General features: G+C 45.6%; 1 protein-coding gene across 1 annotated transcript; it reads right to left on the bottom strand.

Moving 5' to 3' along the window:
* Positions 1-334: 334 nt before the first annotated feature.
* Positions 335-8,397, bottom strand: LOC124180156. The gene is made up of 3 exons (XM_046565280.1): positions 7,923-8,397; positions 1,382-1,704; positions 335-1,299 (listed from the first exon to the last, which is right to left on the bottom strand). The coding sequence occupies exons 1-3, from the start codon at positions 8,090-8,092 to the stop codon at positions 854-856; spliced, it is 939 nt and encodes a 312-aa protein (XP_046421236.1). The 5' UTR covers positions 8,093-8,397; the 3' UTR covers positions 335-853.
* Positions 8,398-21,357: the final 12,960 nt, after the last annotated feature.

Below are 21,357 nucleotides of genomic sequence, written 5' to 3' on the forward strand. Positions count from 1 at the left end.
GAATCCCGTGCCGTGATACGCCAGACCTGACCCTGCGGGTTTTCTTTTATTCGATTAACGACTATTTGCTCCAGGACGATCATGTTGTGAAACATTCGATAACAATAACAACCTCTGACGCTTCACCTGCACTTAGTATCGTGGACCTTTTTATAATCTCTTCGGACTTCGTTGATCATCGCGGATGAGCCTGGGAAAGTGCGGCGATTACGTCTAAAAGACAAAGGAAATGATAAAAGGATAATGCCACAGGAAACCCGATAGCCGAAGAGTACTTCAAATTTAATAACGCAATCCCACATGGCAGTATCAACTGTTTGTGTAGTGTGGATTGTACGAAATATTACCTTTCAGTAACTCGATACTGTAATAACAAGTAGATGGAATTTCTCTTTAACTAATAACTGCAAACCACGAGCCAACAAACCTTAAATTATATATTTATATCAGATATTACAATAACGGTTGATACACTGGTTTTCGACTCAAAAAATAGCCAATCTATTCTACCTTTAAAAAAATCCGTCCAGCTGTGCTAAACCGTGAATCTTGTTCCGTGCAGACGCTTGATCTTTGGTTGTGCACGATCACTTGATCAGCTTGCATTACATAAAATCTGAAAATAGTAGCCAATCAAAAAAGAAGGACAATATGCGTAGCGAATACTCAAAGAATTTCCAGCAATTATCAGAGCTACGCTGATGAACTAGTCATTTTTTTCGAGGTGCTATTTCGCGACTAGTGAAATAATCACTAGTCAGAAGATTTCACCCGGTGCCATATATATAATCATATGATCTCGATGATCTTCATTCACATAATGGGATCGGCATCGAACTAGTGAATTCGCGGGTTAATCAGGCCCCGAATTTTCGTCGGATTGATCCAGGCGTGTCAAGGAGCCTGTGTTCCCGCTTGGCTTCACGGGCACATCTCGAGATGTCAAATGGAGGCTTGAACAATTCAAAGTGAAGTCCAGAGCGACGCTAACCCCGGGGCAGCAGCCGCGACCCTCCTGCCCTACCGTCGCGGGTCGGTCCTTCTTGTCCTTAGCGACATCCTTCGGCTTCGCTGCGGATCTTCCTTCCTCGCCTTCCTCCTGGCCGTGGTACCTCATCGCAATCCTTATTACATGCGTTACCTCCGGACTCGGGCTTCGTGACGATCGCCGGATTTCCGTCTTCTTGCGAATATTTATTCGCAGATTGTTCGAAACCTCTGAACAAGTGCAGTCCTTGCGTTGGTTCCCGTTGGCTTTTCGGGTCGACCTTCTTGACCTTCCTGTTGAATAACCGGGCCCTGTTCGGAGACAATACAGTGACAATCCAGATGGTGGGATATATAGGAGAAAAGAATCACGGAGAAAGGAGAATTTACGGACCTTCAATTATCCTCCGGGTAGATTCCTCGAGATCCGTGAACTCTCTCGAACACTTTGATGAGGATCCTTTGTTTCGCTTTGATCTTTGAGTTTCCGTCTGACCTCTGACGGCGACAACCTTTCTCAGAAGCTCATCCATGATGTCGTCCTTGTCATAGCTATTGCCGTCGAGTGTTCTGGCCGACTCTTGAGATTGGCATCGAGAGATCGCCTGGGAGTCGATCAGGGGTATCGGAGAATCGGGAAGCTGTAGCGAGGTGATGGTAAGAAATGCCGGAGCGTCATCTTTCATACGGTCGAGCCACTGCGTCACGCTACGATAGCTATTGAAGTAAAAATCCTATATAATTATCGAGGGCAATAAAATCGTCGAGGTTCCCTGCCTGCAACAGATCGGTTTACCTAATTTACATGGCGACTTTTCGCCTGGTCAAGCACCGATCCGATACCGGTCGTAGACAAAAAATTAGAAGCAAGGTTGACAAATTGCTCGAGATAAGTGTTTGACGGTTCAAGAGGGAAAGAAATGCGAGTGAAAATGGAACATCGATATAATATGTAAAGCTTATACCCCACGCGATATTCGTCGTCGAGGACCTTATATTTTTTTGTCTTCTTCACCAAAGGCAAGAAATTGGAGTGTATATTTTTATCGCACCTGCGAAACGTTAAAAAATTGCATCGAAGCTGCTAGCCTTGTACAGCCACTGCTGTTATGGTCAGCTTCGAAATATTATAACAGGCTAGTCGGGACTGTGTGGAGGGGATCGGCAATCGAGATTAAGTACAAATACCAACTGGGGTAGCCATTATTGATGTCTGTTATACACAAGGCGTTACTTTGGTGAGCTGCAACTCAATTTTCCAAGCGGTCCGATTTTGCATTCTCAAACATCACAGCCACGAAGTTGTCTATGCGATTCGAAATTCAAGGCATCCTAGCTGTGATAAGACCGAAGGTACCTGTAACGTAGGCTAATGATCACCTCATATATTGTTACGTAGAAACTTTTACAGACAAAGGGCATCTGCATGATCTGGCCTGATCAGTTTACACGAGTTACGAAACCATTAAATTTTACTACACTTAATTATAGACTTGAAGCGACTCGTACGATTGCCGAGTCAGCGAAACAAGTTGCCAGCATATAAATCCACAGAGCGAAACCTGATATAATTCTTGAGATTCGTACTGCATAATTTATTGACAAAAAAAAAAAATACAGTTTCTTTTACACATAGCAAAAATAAATTCTGGGCTCAACGAGGCTTGAACAGATCAAAGCCGTCGACAAGGATTATTATTTGCATCACAGTAATTAACTGCCTGTATATTCGACATCGGTATATTAACCAGAGAATGAAAAGATATACATATAATAAAGGGAAGTGAAAAAGAGTGTGGGAGAAGTGAGAATTCGGTTCGCCCGCTTGTTTAAAATTCACCGCGTGTTACCTTGACGTTTTCCGCGCTGGTCCAATCAGCGGCGGGGAAGGCCTGCGCCGCGGATAGCAGACGTGACGCGCTGGCGATGACCGAGACCGGTCTTTCGCGTCTCTTGGATCCTCAAGGGTCAGCCGTCGAATGTAGAGGCCCGGGACCTCCTCCGCAAGAAGTTGTCTCCCTCCGTACGAAGCCACAGTGATCACTGACCACCAACTCCTACGTGGTCTACCTTCGTTCCCTTTATTCCTACCGAGTTCACCACTAACATTACGCGAACTCCGCTAACAGTTGGTCGGATATCTGGCTTGCGGCACTGTTATAGATCATTCATTCAGCTCAAGACTTCCTTGGCCCTCGCCATGCCCTGTGAAATAAAATACAGGTTCAAAGGATTGAGCATTTTGAAACATTGTCTATCGACAATACGTCAATGGATTATTGATTCAAGTGTTAGAGGAAACTTTAAGCTATAAGCCTATTATTTATAATGACCCATCAATGACACTTGGTCGTTGGATTAATGCCAATTGCCTGGGTGTTGCTTTGATGTATAAGTCGTCCGTTCATCAACTAAACGAAGTCTTGTGGGGGTAGCCGGACACATTTTCAACTGAAGAATCGGACCTTCAATGGACATGCAAGTTGAGAATAATCATCTTGTTGTACTAACGAATAATCTGCATCTGTTCATCTTCAAGTGATTATCGTCAATCGCGGATGAGCAATAACATGAAATCAAATCATTACAAATACCGTTTGAAAAGATGTTTGATTGCCAATAAAGTTAACTTGCAGGATCTTTAATTTAATAACAGAGGGAACAACCAAAGCAGACCCACACGTCCATATACAGACAGCTAGGCACGGTAACTCGGCGTAACTTGGAGGGGTTATAAGTGAAGTTTTAGGTCAGTTTTGAAGTCTGGTTCACGTGCTATGCCGCACTGCGCCTGTGGCGTGCAACCGGACTGACACACCAGCATGCTGCTTGCAAAACACAAACTTCCAACCTCACGATTCCTCCGCGTTGCGTCAGTTGCGATGATTTTCTCCGTCACAAGTTTACACACTCCATGCACGTGTGTGTTTATACCTAAAATGTGGGTAACGTCAATTCACGAAAGGCTGAAACACCCATTTTCACCTCCGAAACAGCGTCGTGATATCCTTGCAACTATACGGCGGTTACCCGGTTGTTTCCTCAACTGTAAGAACCTCGCTTCGTCATGACTAATGCCGGGGCGAACCAATCGTACTGAAAGCAAGACTCGGGTTGATATTAGCCGATTTCCCACAGACACCTTCTTCTTAAAATATGTTCAATATATGTTGAAGACCACAACTGATGATTTATTTCTTTGCTTCAACGCAACAAGACCTGTCGCGAGAAGGCTTGCGTATGCCGGAGGATTCCGGCCGCTTGATCCTCTGGGAGAAACCGAGTTTAAACCTTGTTTAGCGAACTATTTTGAATTTTAGTATTTTCGGTTGGCCGCTGCCAAGGTGTGGGATAGATTAGTTACGTCTCTTATGTAGCTGTCAGCTAGTTGCCGCGGGCGGTGAGCCGAACCGCCCGTAGCCATTGCTGCTGCCGCCGACAACGACGACGACGACGACGACGACGACGTCTGAGTCACAGAGCTTCGCTGGACCACCGGGGTGTCGGTTCAGCCAGGATAAATATGTAATGTAGACCTGCCGATCGAAGATAAACGGATTTGGGTATCGCGGTTACGCGCCGCGTTCCCCTGCATGCTGTGTAAATTCGGCATGTAACCCCGCGACGGTGAATTGGCGAACGAATTGATCTAACGTGGTGGTTGCCTTTCAGGAAAAATTACCAACGAAAAGAATGGCACGGAAAAACATGTTCATTGGTCGTTTTCAACAGGCATTGACGATGTTGTCGAGATGGATTGAAAAAAACGTCGAAATTTCACATTTCATGTGGGTACCTATTGCAGCAATTTGTTACGCATGAGAATGATAAAATTGTGTGCACATCATAATATCTTCATTAATCAATGTCTTAATCAATCAAATATAGCTGCTTCATGAAAGCTATTAGCGAGATTTAAGAAAAAAGAAACAGGGTGGGAAGAAAAAAATCCGTGCCAAGTTTGGCTGCACATATTCGGTCAAAAATTCGTTCACATGTGTTGGAATGCCTTAATTCTTGGTCAAAGTAGACCGCGGGCTGATCCGTGCGAGACGTCGTCGTATATAGTCGGCTCTTCGAGGAATATGTTTACATTAACCGAGAGCGAAAAAGCGTAAAAATAAAATACGCGAACCGCTTAACGAGTTTGGCTTTCGTTCTTCTCATTTCCTTCGTTCTCAACTCCTCTTTTTAGCCCCCCCGCTCTATGCGTGACCAACTGCACCTCACACTCGCGTGCACCCGCGCTCTCACGCGTTCCCACACGTCAGCGAGCACACGAACGAACGCTTGCACACGCCTTTCCTAAACCGTGTTCCTGAAGCCTGATATCCGACGAGGTTTCGCCGTATGTTTTATCGCCGCGGGCAAATTCTTTTTTATTACATCTGATGAGTTTTCTCGCCGTTCGCTCGCCGTTTCATGGAAATGGAAAAACATTACGACTGCCCGCCGGAATACCTCCACCGCTATGTACCGACAGAGAGACGCGTTTTGGCATCGTTGCAATTGTCGTGGATTATTAAATCTCTTTCAAATTATCCGCGCCTGTTAGCACGTCTCGTCTGTCTGCAGGATTACGCCGAGATTATGAGCCGCGGGGATTAATTAGCTTACGCGGAATTTCGGTGTAGAGGGGGAGACGACGAACGCAACGGCATTCTTCCCCATCAACAACAACCCCAAAAGCTTGACTACCAGAAATTACTACTAAACAGGTTCCACAAGAATACGAGACAGTTTTATCAAGAAATCGCCAGTTAAAGCAAATTTATTTTTCACGCCAGTCTCATATTAAGTGTGCTTTTTTAGTGAAATGACCAAGAATTGTCTGCAAAACTTGTCGCTCAGCATCAGCAGATAGACAACCGAAGCTACATTTTGTATTCCTGCACATCCAAAACGTAACTTCGGCTGCCTATTTGCAGGCGTTGGGCTCAATTCGCAAGTCTACGGCCATCTCCGATCGATCATAGCAGGAATTCAATATGGAACCCACCGCCTAACGCCAGCAGATAGGTAACCGAAGCTACATTTTGTATTCCTGCACATCCAAAATGTAACTTTGGTTGCCTATTTTCAGACGCTGGGCTCCATTCGCAAGTTCACGTCATCCCCGATCGATCATGGCAGAAATTCAATATGAAATCCACCACCTAACGCCAGCAGATAGGCAACCTACGCATTTTTTTGTATTCCCGCATATGCAAAACGTAGCTTCGGTTGCCTATCTGCTGGCGTTAGGCTACGAGATTTACATTAAATTCCCGGTATAATGGTTCCGAGATGGCGTGCACTCGCGAATTTACGATTTGGTTCTCACAATCAGCGAAACTTCATCACGAAAGATTAACCAGGCGCGGTAAATCATGTGTTATCGATGCGCATTTGAAGGCACGATTCCCACCCCCTATTTGCCGCAATATTACCGTGACTGTACGTGTTACTGTATGTTCGTGGTATGTAGGCTCGTATATCGTTGCGTTACCGCGCTGTGTGTAGAGCGTAGTGCCTTGTGCCGGCGACCTATCGACCTCGAACGAAGTCGGAAAGAGAGGAAAAAGGAGGGAAAGAAGAAAGAAAAAAAAATGCGTAATTTCCGAAAGGAAACACGAGGAATCAATAGCTGCGACGCACCTCTCCAGTTTTATAGCCTTTCCCTCCGCAGAAAAGGTCCGCAGCATTACGCTGCCAGAGAATAGAAAGACCGCGTCGCCGTATAAGGTAGATATAATGCAGAAGCGCGAAACCGAAAATCAACCAGACGTATTTTGACCCGGCACTTCCGCCGAAAACTTCATCGTTTGCGGTATATAATTTAAAACTGGATATTTCGCGAAACGGCAAAAGATCTGTAATTGCCTGCCAATCAATCGGCAAATATCAAGGGCATGTACTACACGTTAACCTTTCACGTCTTTTCGATTTACAATCTTCGAGACGGACGTCCTTTAACCTTTTTATTTTTATTTTTTTCTTCCTCGCCACTTCGCGTTTTTTGTCCCCGGTCCTCTTCCCCAATCAACTTTACATACTTTCATTGAAATTCCCGCGGTCCAAATCTCCGGCCAATAAATTTACCAGAGTCCGACGGAAAAAATACGAAAACAATCCGCGATTCTGGCCCACGCGAGATTCCAGAAGTCCCAGCATTGTGCAACCCAGCTAGTCATGCCGTCATACTTATGTACACACGTACAAAAAGGGACCCGTTAACCTCTCATCTAACAAATGAGCCATTCGATTCACCCGCTCTTTGTTCCCCTCTGCACAAGAAGGATTTGAGGTATTTTACGTAGGCACGATATACATATAGGTATGACAGCGGTTCGTGTCGTGCAACACATAGTCGTTGCTATTGACAGTTTTATCATGCAGTCTGAGCATGAAGAGTAAGCCGTAACTGTTTATTCTTACAAGAAATTGAACACATGTATAAATGGTTTCCGAGGGCTCGATTCTTGAAAGTAAAAAGTATGTTTAAGAAATTAGACTAAAAAATTAGTTCTTCACTAAAAATATTTGTTACAAAAACAAACTGGCCGCTGTTAACACCCTTGCAATTTTATTTCGCCTGTTCACTGATTATCGAAGTTCATTCGTAGTATTGAATGTTCTTTCACGCCAAACAAAGTGACAGCTAAAACAGCTGAAGTAAAATTTCACCTTCAACTAAATTCTGATACCAAAGAGATCAGCGTGCAAAAATAGGCAAAGTCTGCAAAATACCTAAAATTACCTGAATTAATTCAAATTTCACACATAAAGCCTCAATGAAGTTGAATTTCAACAACTGCCGACGTTTCGACCTGTTTTTTTCTTCATTGGATACAGTGCACAACCTCTCAACAAGGAAGTGAATAATCGATCTACTATTACAAAGTGCACAATAATGTACGAATAATGGTGTTGAAGATGTTTCTTGCTTTGCTCACCGAGTTAAAGATTGAAGAATCTCCCGCAGTGTGATATTTATGCGAAAACAATTCGGGTCACGTTTATCTTGCTTCAATAGAGTCATTGATTCCAGGACTCCTTCATGGTTCGCAGAGATACCAATGGACCATAAATCCCGATGTTCAGATTTCAAATTTCTGAAATGCATCGTGTATGAAGTGATAAACTGGAAGTGTTACGATTTGAATAAGAGATTCAAATCGTTCTGCAACATGGCCAATTCCGTGTCTCGAGTTAAGTCTTCTTAAACTTAAAGTCCTTCCGCGCCGTGTCGTATTCGTCAAGTGATAGTCTTATCACCATTCAGCACGGCGATCCTATAAATTCAATTCCAACAATATTTTTGACGTTTACGTGCAACCCGAGGTAAACATAATCGTTCACATGGCAGGCTCGAGCCCAGGAAATAACCGGGCAGAAGAAGATGAAAAAAATATCGGCGTACTATCACGAGTCACGTCTCAGCACGGACTGGCGTGCAGTCGAACCCTCGGCAACCCTCACAGCCCTCGCGAACGGGAATATTATCGCATGCTCGCTTCGGAAGCTCCACTGGCACCTCACCGCGACCTGCAACTCCTGTCATAAATATCTGCGTTCGCGAGGCAACGACACGCGGTGTCTTGCGTTCCGAAATACTCACCTGTGCGTTGGCAAGCTTCCCCTAGTGTTCAATGACCCCCCTGCTACACCCCACGACCGCTATATCGAATTTTTATGGATATTTCTCCCTATTTACACAACTTTTATTTACTTGACCGTCGTTTATAGCTATCAAATGGGTTATTCTGATCGACTTTCAACTTGGAATTTGATCTCACCTAACCGAATCGATATATGTATATGTATAGTCACCTACACGCAATGCTGGAAACATGATTACCTTCAACAGCAGTCATGATAATGGGAATCTTGTCGTTTTCAGAAAGCGCACACCATCAGTGATTCTTCAGATATAATTTCTTTGCAGTCCGCTTTTGACAGGTATTACTATTGTGAGCATTGACAAATGTATTTTGAAATTGGAACGCGTGTCTCAAGTCATTATACAATCCTCCCTACATAGTCAACCAAAAACTTTACACAAACTTTTTGATACAACTCTGTTTCGTCAAGACAACAATTAGTGGTCGTAAAATGACGAGCTTGGCGACCTGCGTGCCTCTAAATGTCGCCAAAACTTTATGCCAGTAATTTACGATACTATAACCGTGTTCTGTTGTGAACGTTGGAGGTGATATTCCAGACTATGAATTTACCGAGGCGTAAGTTCATGTATTCAGTTACATGCAACGCCGATTTGGCGGACGGTGAGCCGTGCGTTGAGAAATCGGGATATTTTTCTAATGAACAGTAGAACTAAGCCAGAAGAGTGGATGATGCGCTCTCTTCCTAACAGTTGCAGCTTGATTCACCCTGATCAAGGCTCCGGTCACGTTGACTGGAAGAGTTTGAGCTACTGCTTTCAACTCTGACCTCATCATTTCCGGGAAAACTTGGCTGCTGTCATGGTATAACAAACCTTACTTTCGCTCGTTCTATGACGACTACAAACGGTATCATTTGTTAAGTGAGTTTTGTTTGTCTCCGTACTACCAGAGGACTTCATCGCGGACCGTGATGCTTAAGGGTCCTCGCCCCCATCTCCATCTCCATCCCCAACCTCATTCTCTTCCTCATCCTCTTCGTCTTGAGTCAGCTCCTCGTCGACGTTTTCGGGCAAGAGAGGGAAAAGGGTTGCGCAAAGCTGACGACGAGTGTCAGGAAGCTCGCCACAAAATGCCATGCATGAGTCTCAACTAACTTGAGTAGGAGCCTGCCACGGTAACTGTTCTCAGAAAATGAAACACACTACCATATAATTCCTCGGAACAACTGGGTATAACAGTTCCATCCTCAACTGAATCGCTTTCGAACATTGTTCGCACATCATCCGGTAGCACTATTATATCGCTTTGGTACACAACCAACTTCTTACTAAGTTCTCTCAAACCCCCTTCCTGGAGTCGTTGAGTGATACGTTTAGAGCTACGCACGTTGCCCACCCTATTATTAGCTGAATAACATAATTTCGGGTAAAGATGCAATGTCTAAAATTTTTAGTAAATGATTCATTTTAAAATACCGGGTAAAAACTTCGTTGCAATCAATGATACTCCTGACAGGGTAGTTCAATCTTTTCAACAAGTTCCTGCAATATTCGGGTGTTCGATCTATACTAAAATTGTACTCGATAGAATATGACAGAGAATAAGGACAGTCTTGGAAAATCCGGTCCATTGGTGCACTTATCGATACCTCATTGTGAAATCTTGCCCTGACTTATTCCAAGAGTGTTATGATAGTTGCAATCTTTGATAATACACGTGAACAAGATTTATAGTTTCAGCTACGTTTCCAGCAGTTTTATGTTGATTTTTTCCGCGCAATTGTAAATTACCTACTTTGACACAATGCGTGCGTTGGCGTTGTATGTGTTAACGTTTCAAACGAATCGCTTCCACGTTTAGAGCTGATGACAATTATTGTTAACTGGTTGTTGTGCCATTATGTTTCGTTTGAACACCATTGACTTCTCCGTTCAAAAGGTTATTCATTTCATTGTTAACGCCGAGCCTGGCACGAAACTGGTTAGCTGATCGACCTAGTCAGAGTCAAGGGTGAAGAGCTTCTTTACGAAATATTTTCCCATTGTTGAACTATGAGTCCACAGACAAGCTACCTTCCCGGAATGAAAATTAGACTAAAAAGAACAATATCTATCGAGGATTCGAGTACTTGATACTTTTCATTAGTTTTTCAAATACTTGATTTAGTTAAACAGTTTTTCTTTAAAGGAGGCACCGCGCCGAGTTTAGCGTAGATTTAGACGAGCTTTATGACATGAATTGTTCTAGAGTAGAAAAACCGAAATTTAGAAGAAATTTTTAAAATGGTTAAAAAATGGCTGCCCGACTATACGCATAGCACAGTACTACTCTAGAAGGTTGCGTTACTTGCACAACATTACATAAATGTTTGATACCGATTTACGTCTTATATACGTATACATACGTGTCCCATAACACATGACTTTGACTCCGGCGGTGCGCGTGAGACATGAAAACACTACATTTCATGAGATCAAGCTGGCAAAACTCATTCAGTTTTTACCACATATTTTATTAACTCGCTTTCTTGTCTGTCTGTTTGCTTACTTGTCCGTTCGGCAAAAATTTTGCAACCGGTTTTTCTACTCTGTTACAACGAGGTCAAAGCTCATTCAAATTCACGCAGCATTCAATGAGCTAGTGAAACTGAGAAATCGATAGACGGATAAACGAATGGATGGACTGAGATAAGTTTTCTGATCCACTGACTAACAGCGGGCATGTTATAATGTAGAGGGAAACGGGGCCTTTGAGGAAGCGGTATTACTAACCTAGTGACTGAGCATCTCGGGCTCTGTCGTGAAGCGTATCTGGCGTTCTTTGAGCTATTAATACTCTCCACCCTTGTGGAGAAGCGAAACAGGGGCCGAAAAGCAGTTCTCGTATCCAACCGGCGTACTACTATTTCGCCCCAATTGAAAAGTGTGTCCTGTCCTGTGTATTGATACACTATCGTCCTCATCCCTCTGATCCTCTTTTTTTTTCTTCTCCCCCCAACGGCGTTTCCCGGCTTCGCTCTGATGGCTGGCTACTCCGTATTGGAGTCACGTGATCGGCCGTGTCTTGTTATCGCGGAGAGCCACCCCTGTGACTCTCCCGGTTCGCCAATAACCCACACGCCTCTGCCTTTGGTCCTATCTCCCCCGTGTCGCCTGTGCGTGTGCGTGTGTGGAGGAGACGGCGACGAGGACGAACATGTGGATGAGGATGAGAATGAGGATGAGAAATTGGAGGAAGAGACAACAAACGGCCCAGGCAGCTCCGAGGGGCTTTATTCTCAAAGCCGTGCGTTTGTCCTCTAGTAACTGGACCATGCCAGTCGTGCCCCGATTTGGTACAAGGCTTTGATGCCTTGGAAGACCAAGGCTGCCAAAATTAGGTGGAAGTAAATTACTTATCGTTCACTCGAGTGTGAGTCTGAAATCAACATTCACTCATCATTTCTTTACAAATACAATGAAATCTGTGGAAGCGGACCTGAAAATAAACAGAAATGAGAGAATAACGAGAAACTCGGTAGGTATTTGAACAGTGCAATGTTTACTTTTACTCCAAACTTGATGAGGGTTGTCCAGTTCTCCGTTTGTTCCGAAAAATCTTTCACTCCAGACCGTAGCCATAATAATTCCAAAACCGAACCAAAATATGACTGTTTAACTTTATAGACTTATAATGTTTTTTTTTTTTTTTTTTTCTTTTGCGTCCGTAGTATCAAAATTTGTATGTCCGTTAAAGAAAATTATCTAGGAAGGCGCCAAGTTCAAAACACCATGATTTTATTCCCGGAAGATATTAAATCAGCGACTCGGTCCATTACTTATAATCCAGTTTTTTCGAGTCTGAAGTGGAATCAGTAGCGAACAAAAACGATCACATGATGTCATCGGTACCGATTGGTGCTTCAAAGGCCGACGTAGCTCTGCTTTGATCTCTTTACAAGGTTCTCGGGAAAAGACAAAAATTAAGTGGCAAAAAGAGTATAAGCTCATTTCTGTTATTGACGGGGTGAATTTCCACTGAATCCCCTTCGATCCTCAACTCGCAGAGAATTGTGAGAAGAATTTCAACCGTCCTCGGGATTCGATTGATTCGTTGAATTTAAAAATTCGAATTAGATTAACAGCTGATTGGAGGGACTGGACGGATGGTGTCCGTTATCAATTGTCGAAATGTAAGATTCATTATCTTCACAGTATTGCAGTTATATAATTAAGGATCGGCTGTTGCCGTTGATGCTCTTAATTATGAGATTTGTGTCAACCCAATGACACGCTCCCAAAAAAAGTAGCCAAGAATTACTTGCAAAATATTGTGGAAGCGAGGTAAAACCTAAGTCTCATTTCTGGGTCAGATTTCGGAAAAAGCTCATCCCCAGTGACCCGACGATCGGCGAATCGTAATCACCGCCAATCATACCGATTATCCTTATTTGAGCTGATCGTCATATAGAAATAGTGGTTATTGTACTAACGGAGATATAGATAATGGAATCGAGCTTCCGTCTAGACCCTCGAAAGATCATCTAATACCGGGACATTGTCATACTTGTCTAATGAGTACGAGAGATTAAGATGTTAGCGGAAAGCGGGGCTGGGAATTGGGAATCGAGACAGACCGCGGTAAGTAATTCCTGGGTTGGGACGGGGGTCAGAAATTCAGGGCTCGACGATTATGACAAGAGAGACGTTTCATTTACTTCGAGGAGGAAGGAAAGAGAAGCGAATTAACGAGGTTAGCAAGTTGGGGCGAAGAGGGGGATGGCGGGGAGAAGTGCGAGGGAAGAATATGGAAAATCGAAGAGTTGCACGCTGTATCGCCTCCTGCCTTTGACTGATCAGGGGGATTGGTAGAATGAGAGTAAGGAGCGTGGTAGATAGAGAGGAACGCAGAGGAGACAGGAGGAAGGGGGCTAACGACCGCTAAACATATTTATGGTTGGGGTAGGTTCCGCGCGTTTTTCTGCTGACGAGGGTGAGGCCTCCCCGCGGAGGGTGGCGACGTCAACGGGGCGTCGTTCGCGAGGGTTCTCACTGCCGACGCTTACTTGGTTGTCGGTGAGGACGGGTGGCCTAATTTGTCATAACGTTTTTGTTTCCCGTCAATGGGCCGCTAATTCTGAAAATCCCCACGGGCGACGGTGCCGTCGGATAAACTTTATTGCGTGTTAAATTGGAAAGCCGTTAGACTGGCGGTGGCGGAAAAGGAAGAGGAGGAGGTCGGTGAGGATCAGCATGAGAAGGCCGTATCGGGGGAGGCCAGAGCCCACTGTTCTTCGTCACGTCCGTGACAACCAGTCACGACCTCTCCCCGATTATACATGTTTGCCGCTAATTACTTTTTTATAGTCCTCCCACTTTGCCAAGCTGATTCCGCTTGTTTGAAATTTTTAATCCTCTTCCGTACACAACGATGACGCTTTATCGTCGCGCCCATCACGTCCCGTGCTCATCGCCGACGGAATACGTCAACGTCAAAAGGCGTGATATAATATTACACACCAGTTTAATAAAGTTGTCATAGTTTGTTCAAAAAGTTACGCTTTCTCTTATGATTTTCGGTTGAAGCTCTGCTCAAACACCTACAGCACCGCACTCCAAAAGGTATGATTTCGAATAGCGAAAGTATTTGAGAAAAGAACCTATTATGTAGGTACAATAAGCAAATCGTACAAGTTCTCTTTAACTGCACTCTTTATTCTTACATCGTTGAATGTCACAATTACAATTTATTGTCGAGCTGGTGAGAGATATCGGCAGCTAATAATGATCATTCACGCTTTCCTCTTCATTAGTCTTCTATCTCGATCCGGTGGTGCGGAGCCGAGGCGAGCAAACCTTCCCATGGTCCCGTTTTTGCGGGCAGTAACGAGAAAGAGGATCAGCGTTCGCTTTGAAATTGTGTTACCCGTACCAATCTACGGAGTTATAATACGTGAAACATATGCATAAAAATAAAGGTAGATGCATACTCATTACCACGCGGTGATGTTCGGTCAGGTCGTCGCTGGGTGGCGCACTCTAACGGTCGGTTCACCAATCGATACGATGTGTGAGAGTAGACGTATTCGGAGATGAGGATTAGGGTGCGGCGATGAAGGGTGTTGTAGGCAAGGGAGGCGAAGACGTCGGGGAAAGGACAGGTCGATGCAGCAGCGCTGGACCCAAGGTCCACTCTCACTTGGTATACGTGCGTGGGTGGAAAGCCGGGAGGCTGGCGAGCAACGGAAGAGAGCGTCGAGGGCGGAGGGGGGATGCTGAGAGCGAAAGCAGCGGAGGGTGAGGGACGCTCGGAGAGCTAAGGTGGCGTGCAGGGCGAGAGGAAGGAGCGGAGGGAAGGCCTGCGTGGACCATCGTGGCCTTAGGGGTGGACGGGTCAGGGGGGTGCCCGGGGGTAACTGCGCGAGGAGGGGGTGAGACGCCAAAAGGGTTCTCCTCCGCGTCGAAAGAGAAAGTGGACAGTGGTAGCCAACCCCGGGCACCTCTTTACACCTTATATGCTTCGATATTGTCCTGTTTGTGCACAGATCCTCCAATACACAACTTGCATACCTTCTGCTTCTTCATCTTCTTCTTCGTCTTATTATGATTTCTCTTCTTCTTATATTGTTCTATTTGAGCACAGATCCGCTAATCCAAAATTTACATACACTCTTCTTCTTTTTTTTTCTTCTCCTTCTACTTCGTCTTCTCCTTCTTAACATTTCGTTATTGCCACATCACTATCAGTTACTATAATACACGCAGTCACTGATCTACATCTGAAGACTACCCAATATCGCGATCACAAATAGTAGTGTATATGTATATACATACAAGTTTGAAAATAAGTTGAAAGTGGAATTTATCAGGAGCATCCACATTTGGGGTACATATACTTTTCTACGAATCCTCAATCATTGCAAAACGCGAAAGTTCCGGGAAAGAGTTGGAAAAGGCGAATCGATTGCCAACCAATGTGTATAATTATTGTTTCGCAGATATTACAGAGTTCAAGTTCCTTTATTCATTAACAGGTTCCATGTTTGTCAAGGTCGAAGATAAAACTATTCGGAGCCTCGACTTTACTTTCAATAGAAATACACTCGGGAGTAAGATATACTAATCCTCCCTGCACGGCCCTTGACGGTGGTGGAGGGAGCCCAGTCCAGCCCGCGAGAGTAAACCGGTGGATTAAAGTTTTGGATTTCCTTTGGCAAACATGTTTGTCAAAGAATCAAGTGCAGAGAGCTGGGGCTACACATCCTGTGAGCGAGGGTTTCCCCTTGGCGCCCTTCGACACCCTCCTCTGACGCTATCTGAACGACGACAACGAAGACGATGACGACGGTACCGGTCCTCCCGGTGACACGTGGTGGAAAGTACATACATGCACGCGTGTACTGCGTCAGTACTACGCGAACGACGGTCGGCTGCTTACAGACCGCGAGGGGGTTGACCAGTGAAAGGGATGCGAGAGAGCGCGAGAAAGCGATGCCGGGAGAACGAAAGTGAGAGTGTATGCTGAGCGAGTCAAGGTATGGGTGAGCGGGGGAAAGAGAGAGAGAGAGCGAGAGAGAGAGAGAGAAGGAAGAGACGCGAGAGCCAACCTTGCATGCTTGGATATTGATTAGTAATATCGCGACCATGCGATGCCATGCCTCCCCCCCCCCCCCCTCCTCACTCGCTCTCTCTCTTTCTCTCTCTCTCTCTTTTACCTACGCATCCACCAACCCTCTTTCCTATTTTCTCTCTTTATTCCTGCTTCCCTCTATCTTATTCTGCTTTTCTTTTTTTCAAACCTAGCAACCGCACGCATTTCCACGTACCCACGCCAACAACCTCGCATATTTACCTAGAAAGAGAAGAAGGAAAGGAAATGTCGGGTGTCGCTTCTCCTATATCTTCTATCCATTTCTTTCAGGCACGATTGCAATCATTCTGATGTAAAGATCGATGGATACTCGTATGTAAAAACTGTGCTGTAATCGTTATGCTTTGTCTATGAAAGGTGGGATGAGAAGGACGGTAGAGAGATTCGGCTAGGTGATGAAGACACACGAAAGAACTAAAAATTAAAGTATCGCACAGTTTCTGTGGCCAAGTACGAAAATAAGATTCATTATGGTGGAAAAACTGATAAGTTTTACTGCAATGTACAAGTCTTTCACGTCTCGGTTTGTGTGAAAAGGTGCGCAAAGACTATTATTACAGTGGGTAGAGTTGATTAATGCACCAGATACACGCTGGTGGCAGGAATGAAGGGAGCACTCCGATGCGGGCCATGACAGCCAGCGGTTTCGACAACCGGACGCCACGTATCGAATCGAAAGAAAACGCGAGAGGCAGAGAGTAGAGAGGAAGAAAATAGAAAAACGAGAAACAGGAAAAAAACTGATAAAGAGAAATGCCCCTCGATAAATCCTTTCGAGTCAACCCCACGGCATACCGCGCGGCAACGGCAAAATTCTAGAATCAGGCCGGCGACGTCAGAAAACAAGAAAGGGAGAAGACAATAAGACGACCCTATTAGAGCTCAAAGAAAAATGACGGAGAAACTTCGGGGTGTGGAAGGAGGAGATCTCCTTTAAGGAACTCGCCAGGAAGTGTGCGCGTGGACTGACTGTCTTTGACCTCGTGTTTGACCCCCGTATCGCGATATTAAGGCCGTCTCATCACCGGGTCACAAATACATGTGTATATGTGGGTACAATAGATACACGTATATGCTCTGACTTTTGACACCGCTCTTCGAACAATGATTAACCATACCTGGAGGCATAGTTTCAAGTTTCTGAAAGGTCGCGTTCTACAGTGGTATGATAGATGAAGACACTAAAAAAATACCATACCGGACAGGAACGAATGAAAATCGCTTTCGATTTTTCAATACATGTTGTAAGCTACATGAGAGGTAGCCTTACTGCGGGCGAGAAAAAGAAATTGGGACGCCGGCCAGAACGGAAGTACAGATACACACACATGCAACGTCTAACCAAAGTGACTGAGAAAACAGAAACTGGTCCTCGTTAGTGATCTAGATCGGTTACGTCGCGGCATCTCCAACCGTTCCATGGCGATGGAATATGACCTTCAGGAAAATTGTAGTCCCGGCTGCGGATGTAGTCTATCGTTGATCGAAGAGCGGCGCCAAGGGCCTCAGGATGCCGGATAGCGGGAAGAAAGAGAAAGTGTACGGGAGAGAGTGAGAAGTGGGGAGACAGAAAGAGAGAGAAAAAGAATCGGTATACGAGCCAAGGGAGATAGGGTGAGAGAGTGAAAAAAGGAAAGGTGTGCAAATGGGGGCGTTCAGTTCGAGTCGAGTCGAGTCCAGTTTTCCCAACGGTGCGCATGTGTGGCGGTGCTACACCTTATGCGAGCACCGAGGCGTTCCTGTATTTTCGATAACGCGTTATCGTATATAGAAGCTGCGTATTCGCGGAGGCGCCCGTCGTCGTGGACCCTCGCAGAGTCTAAGGGGAAATTGACCAGTACCCCGGTGGCCACAGGTCAGTGGTGCTCATCGCTTATCAAAGAACAAAGCTCTTTCGAAAACCGGCTTCTCCATAGACGAGTCTTGCGAGAAGCCACCGGGAAAGAACTTTGTGCTCCTCCTAAAACCGTTGCTGGTCAGATAAGTAAGTATTATACATATATATATGTATACTTCAGCCCGGTCCCAGTAAGTGACGAATAGAGTCACACAGACGAGAAAGGTTTTCTGCTTGGTTGAACAGGCTATCCGAGAACCTCCAGCGATCTCAGAACAAGAGACCATTAGCTTTGTCCTTACAAGTTAAGATTTGGTAGCCTCTGATTTTCGTGAAATTAATCACGGTGAAACAAGATACACCCGCAAGCAAATAGAGCCATGGTCATTGGCAAGATTTCTTATTTGTTCCATGCTGATACGTCGAGGTGAAACGTCAAACAAGGTAGAGCTTAACGCGTAGTGTTATATCTCACAACATGTTGTCTGCATTCAATTCGTGAACGAAATATCGAACTTCATTAACGTTCATTAAAGGCAGCCCGGGAGGAACCGTGATGAATCTCTTGCATTCCTGAATGTTCATTCCATCAAACTTAGAAGGAAAGATGAATCACTGGTTCCTTCGTTTCTAACCAGTGCATAGTTCACGTTCGTGCACGGCATGACTGCAAGCCTAGCTGTTTCATTCGAGCAGCCACCAAACAAGCCAAGTTAAACTTCAAGATTTAAATTGAGAAATCTGGTCTAATGAGAATAATTCCGTCGATATGATTGCGGGACAAACATTGAACTTGAAAAGCGAAACACTTGCTCGTTTCCTCATCACGAAAGACAATTAAATTAACAACTCCCTGAAGCCGAGGGACCCGCGAAATTGCAGAAAAATGTTTGAAATTCGTCGCTTGCATTCGGATAGGACGTGTTTCCGGTTTTGGACAATAGCTCCATTCCGATTCTAGTCTGCAACCTATTACCGTTCAAGTCATCTCCGGGGGCGGATCTCTCTGAGAACTTTTCTTCGCAGGTGGGCAGAAGCATAGATAGACGCGACGAAGAGCTAGACGCGCGAAACAATATGATTAAAACGTCTTGGCGGGGTTCGCGACAGCGCGCGCGCATGTAAATTTCGTAGAGATTGCCTCGCCACACCTCGGCTTCAGGCACGCCGCGAATGTCCAGCCTGGTCCAGCTAGCGGAGATGCCAGTATTGATCTAGCCTTCCTCCGGCCGACTTCCTCCCCCGTCTCTGCCCATTCCTCCTTTCCTTTCCCCTTGGCCTCCGCCAGCTTCTCCCCTGAGCTCCACCTTCGCCTCCACCTTTTGCGAACAACCCCTACGTGTTACCGGGGGCCAAGAGGGCGCTCCGTATACATATATACCTGTATACATATACATACATGTATGTATATACGTGCGTTGCGGGGCGAGAGAGGCACGAGGTCCGGTCGGCAAAGCTGCCCCAAGCTTGCAAACTCGCAAGCAGGCAAGGAAGTATACGTATAGGCACCGACGCGCTGTTCCGTTCACTCTTGCAGCGCGCGCCACCCGCGCCCCAAACCACCTCGTAGGAAACGTAGAGAGCCAGGGGCTGTCAACTCCGTGGTGAAAATCACCCGGCGAGTTTCGGGGTCGACCTTCGTTCGGCGGATTCTCTCCTTCTTTTCCGTTGAGGAATTTCCCGCTCGCGCGACAAGCGCGGGGATTGATTCTGCCCTGAGAATGAGCTGGATTTCTCGGGTAACGGTTCAACGCAGAAATATGTTTCTACGTCCTCGCTGCAGAGGTCGGGTCACACTGGGTACTTGATTTATTCCAACCTGTATGTCGCGGCGTTGGAATCGAATTCATTTTGGTCAAGTTCTTATCAATTCGCTTACACAGTCATGTGAAAGAAGCAGCTTCATCTCAATTCTGTACAACCGGATGAAGGTTTCAGGAGACTGTAAAGCGCATACTTACATTTCTCAACCGTTGACTGAAAGTGTCCGCGAAGATCGCGACTTTCATCAATTATCCAAGATCGGGGAGGTGCGACTCGTTGAGGTTTAAGCCGGATCGAGAGATAGGTACACCTCGGACTGATCATTACACTGCACCGAGGAGAATCCGGGTCAGTTACGTCAAAGAAAATCTTGGACCCGCGCACCAGAGGCAGAGCGTCGCAACGTCGGAACATTTTCCATTTCCACTGGCGTAATTAGATCTACATCTCAATTTTCCGGGCCAGCGTCCACGGACCACGAAAGCGAAGGAGAGGAGCAGCGAGAGGGAGAAAGAGAGGAACGGAAAGGGAAGCGCAAGAGGGAGAGGAAAGGGAAAGGAAGAGAGAACGCCGCGGTCTAGTCCTCGGCGTCGGCGGTACGCGAGATTAAGATCCGTAGCGATAAGGCGGCCGCTCTCGTCCTTATCGTTATCTTATTAGGGTAGTCGGGGTCCCCGAAAGCAGAGGGGTGGCTGTCCGATGGGCCGAGGAGCCGGAGTGCCGGGACTGAGAAGGCGAAGGGTAGCATGGAAGAAAAATGAAAGAAAGCCAAGAACCTACCCCACGGCCCATCAGTCATCATATAAAGCGATCTTTCGCCCGGCTCTTCTTCTTCCACCTTGCTCTTCGTTTAACTCCTCGACTCTCAAGCTTCGAACTCAGCTGGCCCCCTTTCTCGGCTAAAACGGCCGAACATCGCGCGTCTGGAGATAAGGAATCAAGTTTTCAATCTGGAAATTGTCGCTTCGATTGCTGCCAGGGCTCGCGCATTTATTATCAACGTCAAACGGCATCCACATTCCGCTCTCGGTTAACCTCACGATTTGTACACAATTGTTTCGCATCCTCGCATCGTTCAATTTCACCGTCTCTTACGTATTCGACCGGATCAGCTTTGGCACGCCTACTTTTCCGTCTCAAAATTGTGCCATTTTTTCATCCGATTTCTCCCCGATGTCTCAGCTGGTATGCAAATCAAACGCCTCGACATTTTGTGTGTAGTTAAACTTTTACACGAATCGTCGTAGAATTAAAAATTTTAATCCGACACGTCTGCGGTGAATGAAGACTTTGACGCGCGTTATTATTAGTATAACCCGAATCGAAAAACGAATCTTCCATCCCCCAACGGGTTCTCGACTCTCTCGCACCATCCAGCCGTCTTCGTCCGAGGAAACCGCTCGTCGAACTCGACCGACTTGGTGCCCTAGTCTTCAAGACTTTGACCCACATCATATCAGTCGTTTTTGCTACCCTATACGTAGGTATAGGCGCGCGATCTGTTCGCTTCTTTATACCGGGACGCTTGTGTGT

This window comes from Neodiprion fabricii, chromosome 4 (genome assembly GCF_021155785.1).
Source record: "Neodiprion fabricii isolate iyNeoFabr1 chromosome 4, iyNeoFabr1.1, whole genome shotgun sequence".
In the NCBI taxonomy this organism is placed as follows: Eukaryota; Metazoa; Arthropoda; class Insecta; order Hymenoptera; family Diprionidae; genus Neodiprion; species Neodiprion fabricii.